This window comes from Schistocerca piceifrons, chromosome 4, assembly GCF_021461385.2.
Source record: "Schistocerca piceifrons isolate TAMUIC-IGC-003096 chromosome 4, iqSchPice1.1, whole genome shotgun sequence".
In the NCBI taxonomy this organism is placed as follows: domain Eukaryota; kingdom Metazoa; phylum Arthropoda; class Insecta; order Orthoptera; family Acrididae; genus Schistocerca; species Schistocerca piceifrons.
Window position 1 is genome coordinate 133,087,042 of NC_060141.1, and position 5,730 is coordinate 133,092,771.

Genomic DNA, 5,730 nt, shown 5'->3' on the forward strand with positions numbered 1-5,730 from the left:
CACACTGAGGTGACAAAGTCATGGGATAGTGATACGCACATATACTTATGGTGGTAGTATTGCATACACAAGGTATAAAAGGGCAGTGCACTGGCAGAGCTTGTAATAGGGCACCCTCCTCTAACATTAACTTTTTGTTACAGAAATAACCGACACCAGGATTAATCTCGAATCTCGTACAGGTGAACATTATTTCAGCTATTTCACTAAAAGAATTTCACATGATTTTGTATACGATGTATTATATTTCAGGTTAAAATGTATAAAAATAAATTAATTTGTTACAATTGATATGTACTAACAGTTAAAATTACTCTTCTTTTAAAAATATTTGAAATTACGAAATTTCTGGTACACTTAAAATTCATATTATTAATTGCACAATCTAACATTAATTATTAAATTTATTTCTGGATTCATTTATAAAATAATGTTATATCTTGTTGATGATTCTTCTTTTGTCAAGAAAGTTTGTAAACTCTTTTGCTTTATAAACTTTTTGGAATATTCTGAGTACCACAGAATGTAAGGAGTAGTGGATATGCCTCTGATGGAGACAGACCTATTTATGTAATCGTCACTAAAAATGTAATTTGGAATATTAAGTTGAAATTGTAAAAATGGTATGATATTTAATAATGTGACAAAGAATAAAATTCAAGAAATACACAGGCAAATCTTCATCAGTTATTTAGTCATCAGGAACCCACACCGTTAAATCAAAATTTCAGCCACAAGAGTGTACCTCTAGATGCAAGACTTGGAGCCAACAAGAAGAGAAAATGAAGATAAGTAAAAAGTTTTTCTTTTGTATATCTTACACCTCTCAAAGCTTTTGAAAATAATGAAGAGACTAAGAGAAATTTAATGGTGATGCGTGGGAGGATAAGATTACAAGCTGTCATTTGTACTCAAGTGATTCATGTGAAATGGTCGATGACATGATTATGGTCAAACGATGTAAATTAACAGACTTCGAACACAGAATGGTAGTTGGAGCTAGAGGCATGGAATATTCCATTTAGGAAATCTTCAGGGAATTCAGCATAACGAGATCCGCAGTGTCAAGCATGTGCCAAAAAATACCAAATTTCAGGCATTACCACAGACAATGCAGTGGCCTGTGGCCTTCACTTAACGAAGGAGAGCAATGGCATTTCTGTAGTTTTCAGTGCTAACTGACAAGCAACACTGCATGAAATAACTGCAGAAATCAATGCAGGACATACGAGGAATGTAACTATTAGGACACTGGGGTGAAATATGGCATTAATGGGCTTTGGCAGTAGATGACCAATGTGAGTGCCTTTGCTAACAGCGTGACACTGCCTGGAGTGCCTCTCCTGGGCTTGTGACTATATCGGTTGAACCTTAGAAGACAGGAAAACTGTGGCCTTTAAGAACTGATGGTGTGGTGCAGAACCCAAGAAGCCATGGACCCAAGTTGCCAACAAGGGATTCTGCAAGTTGGTGGTGGCACAATAATGATGTGGGCTGTGTTTACATGAAATGGACTGGGTCCTCTGATCCAACTGAACCAATCATTGACTGGAAATGGTTATGTTTGGCTACTTGGAGACCACTTCCCATACAATGATGGAATTTTTATTGGTGACAATGCACAATGTCACCAGGCCACAACTGTTTGCTATTAGTTTGAAGAATATTCAGGACAATTCGTGTGAGTGATTTAGCCAACCAGATCACCTGACATGAATCCAATCAAATATTTATGGGACACAATCAAAAGATCAGTTCATACACAAAATCCTTCACAGGCAGCCCTTTAGCAGTCATGGATGGCTCAGTATTTCTGCAGGGGACTTCCAACAACTTGTTGAGCTCATGCCATCTCAAGTTGCTGAACTACGCAGGGCAAAAGGAGGTCCGACATGATATTAGGAGGTATTCCATGAATTTTGTCACTTCATTGTATATATTCTATGTTTATTCTGCTGACACGTCCCATATCATAATGTTTACCATGAATATGATCTATAGAACCAGTAACCAACTAGTATAACATGGGATTATTTGATAACAGCTTCTACGAGATTACTAGTGTTATTGCATTAAATGATGAATGCATAGATATCACACTGAAGATGCAGTATTATCAATCCAAAATACATTTACTTTAAGTTATCATGGTTCAGCAAGGCTGAAGCCCATTTTAAAAATATATATTTGTACTTATTTTCTTAGAAATATGATCCATTTGCTCTTTCCATGACAGGTGTTCATCCACAATTATACCCAAAAGTCTGTGTTTATTTGTATTTCGCTGACCTTAATCAGCCCTTTGATGTTACTTCACACAATTACAAACAATAAAAAGGCTCCAGGCTGCAGTCCACATACAATACTGACCATTTTTTACAACAGACTACCACCTGATTTTGAGATACCAAAGAATAAACTGAAGCAGTAATTAATAGGGAAATGTTGCCACGCAATAAAAGATTTCAAATTGTAAAGCCTCCTTGTAAATCTGTTAACGTATATATGCATAAGCTTGTTTTTATAATAGACAACTGATAATTACTGATCTTCACTGCTTATATCAATGTAAGCATTTATATTTTAGTGGTAGTGCTATTAATAAAACCTTGCACCTCAATATACTTTTAAACAAAAGCTATAACAACATTCAGAGCTGATTATCATATGATCAGTCAATATATAAGTAAATAACATACACTGAATACTGCAATACAGAAAGGTATTTTCCAAATTCACCAAAATAAATAGAGTACAGCCAACATTTAAACAAGCCTAGCACATAGGCTGTTGGGGGAGGGGGGGGGGGGGGGGGAGGAACAAGCCCTACCTCTTCCTCATAGGCCAAGCAGCACCCTGGAATCAACACAACTGTCAAAGCATGTTCTGCAGTCCTACAGTGCACTGCGTTGTTTTCTAGCTAAGGTCAATTTGTACCAGCCTGAAGTCATCTGACTTCCATTGATTCCTCTGCTCCCAGAAAAGTACAAAGTTATACTGTGAACATAGTAGTTTAACATGTTCCAACATTCCTTGACAGGCAACAGAAGATGTGCAGGAATTTTATGGATCTGTCAAAGGCATTTGGCAGTGAGAGTCAGTGCAAGCTAATGGAGTAGCCTTATCAGTATGAGATTTGAGGGAAATGTTTTCACATAAGAATCTCATATAGGGTAAATAGGAAATGAAGCACCCCAACCAGACCTATTACTCAAGAAAATATAATCAATTATAGCTCTGTGCCACAAACTGTCAAAAACAATGTGTCACAGGATTCCAGACTATCACTTATTCTCCACAAAACGATTTCCCACACAACGTCAATCATGCACAAAGAATGTATGCTGATGACACAAGAATTATCGCTACAGTTCAGGCAAAGGAGGAACTTGAAAATGAAGCAGTCCTGGATATTGAAAACATTTATAAGTTTTTACTGAAAACAATGTTTTTAAATACATTTCGAACCAACCAGAGTGAAATGTTGAAGTATTATAATAAATAGTGAAGCAGTTAGTAAAGTAAGCTGGTTTAAGTTATTAAAAACTAATACAGAAAAGTATTGGTACTGTTTCCAGAATGAATGCAGCTGAGTGAGCACTAGCCAAAACTGTGTGGCAGCCTAGGACTTGTACAGGAACCATGACCTTACGCAGGCAAATGCTATACCTCTAAGTTATCCAGACACAATTCATGACCAGCCTTTACAGCTTAACACATATGATTTGTTGAGGATGACATGACCTCCTCTTCTGCAGGGTGTAGGGACCAGAGGAAGTAAGCTCCAACCAGAGATGCCCAATTACCAGACAGCCACAGGTAAAGTGGTAGTGCAGGATGAACAAGATGCACTTTCCTTGGGAAGGTTGGCACTACATGAGTGCTCGCTGCTTCATATTACACATCCACAAAAGTAAGAACTTGCACAGGAATGGCTTTGTCATTCATCACGAGATATATTCATTTACAGTACAGGTGAACACGGCACAACAATTGCTTCATGATGGCTTTCGTATGTAAAAGAACCATATTTTTAGAATGCCAGCTCACAGTGTTGGACACAAAACACTCACATCCCACCTGTCAACCAATTTCTGCTAGTCCAGTGTAAAAAGTAAGCACAAAAATCTTCCTGATTCATAAAACAGCAAAGGCTGTAGACTAGAAAGTTCTCAGGACAGTGCACTATGGACTTATGTTCACAGATTTGATCTATTCAGTTCCTCTATGGAGAACTGAATTAGCTGGCTACCACAAATAAATGATTAATTCAGATAAGGCGTATCACAAAAATAATGTCCAGGCAGCCCCATAGGCAAGTTTTTATACAACATAATACTAGGACAGGTTCTGTATGTTTACATGGTTTTGTATGTCTTCATTAAAAATTTAAATATAGTCAGAAAAGTTATAGTAGAATGTAAATCATTTAGAAGTAGAGAAGACCACCCACTGAATAGTAGAAGCAATGAGTTATCAACAGACATGCTAAAAAGAATGAAAACTTTGCTAGCTTTCGGAATATTATGGCAGTGAGAGTAAATGATTACTTATTATGACTTATTCTTTAAAAATTACTAAATATTAGAATAAAGGAAATAAAAGGAATGAATCTCATCTAGAAAAGCATACACCCTAAGAGTGAGTACTTGTAATGTAACAAATCTGTTACATTATAGCATAAAATATGTAAGAAATTATATAAACAACATCTTTTATGTGCCGGTTTTTTATCGTAAATACATATTTTTATTCACTATAAATAAAGCCTTGATATAATGTAAAAATGAAAATGCAGTCAGAACACAGAAATGACTTCTGGTTTGATCAGTTTTCTTATAAAACTGTATGGTAGACAAAATACTCTCAGTTGGAAATTGTCAGCTAGAGCCCATATGTAGAGAACAAATAGAAAAATATTGATATACTAAACAACCACAGCCACTTGCAAAATAAATTCTGTGGAAACATGACAACAAAATCATAAAAGTTTACATGACATATCAGGAAAGCTACAATGAATCTTTCTGATGTTACAAACTAAGGAAAAAAACACAGGAACACATAGATTTGCTGTCAGTACAGAACCTAAGAAACATATGTGAAAATAAGAAGAAGAAAATAATGAAATATTGATTAAAAATACAGTTGAAAAAATAATCCAACCTTTGTAATCATTCTTCACTCTAGAAAAATAACCATAAACACCATTTCGTGCATGGTACTTTCTGCAAGCAGGTTTTCCAAGGAGGTGAAAGCACTTTTCATTACACACACTTAATTTTGTAGATGATTTGGTGCTTACTAATCTCTTACAGCTTGTATTTATGACACATGAATGAAGCACTATAGTACATAATTTCATCTTAAAAATGTTATATTATGTGCCTTCTTGTGAAAATTACTTAATTTACACTGAAACTGCTTTCATTCCTTGGTCTCACAAGATTCCTAAAGCACAATAATTATGGCACTGTTTGATCTTATCATGTGGTGAATGCCTCTGTTACTTGGTGTTTACTTTTCTTGTGGCCTTGAGACACTTAATCTCCTACAGTTGTTATGGTCTATTTGTACGGCTCTTTTTGTCATCTCTACTGCAAGGAAATCTTGCCCTAATTGAGGCCCTTGATGTTTCCAATGTAACAGAATGAATTCAAAGCAGTGATCTCAATAAACTTTCCAAGATTTTCCAGAAAGTAAGAGGACACCATGCTATTTTCAGGACAG

At 35.8% G+C, this 5,730-nt stretch overlaps 1 protein-coding gene across 2 annotated transcripts in view; it reads right to left on the reverse strand.

Moving 5' to 3' along the window:
• The window catches only part of LOC124795215 (probable 2-oxoglutarate dehydrogenase E1 component DHKTD1 homolog, mitochondrial), a 355,821-nt gene extending 350,239 nt beyond the window's left edge, over positions 1 to 5,582 (reverse strand). For both annotated transcript variants that reach the window (XM_047259132.1, XM_047259133.1), the window contains exon 1: positions 5,167 to 5,582. In XM_047259132.1, coding sequence (XP_047115088.1) covers positions 5,167 to 5,365 — 199 coding nt within the window. In that variant the 5' untranslated portion in view covers positions 5,366 to 5,582. The remainder of the gene's footprint in view (positions 1 to 5,166) is intronic.
• Between the last annotated feature and the right edge of the window lie 148 nt (positions 5,583 to 5,730).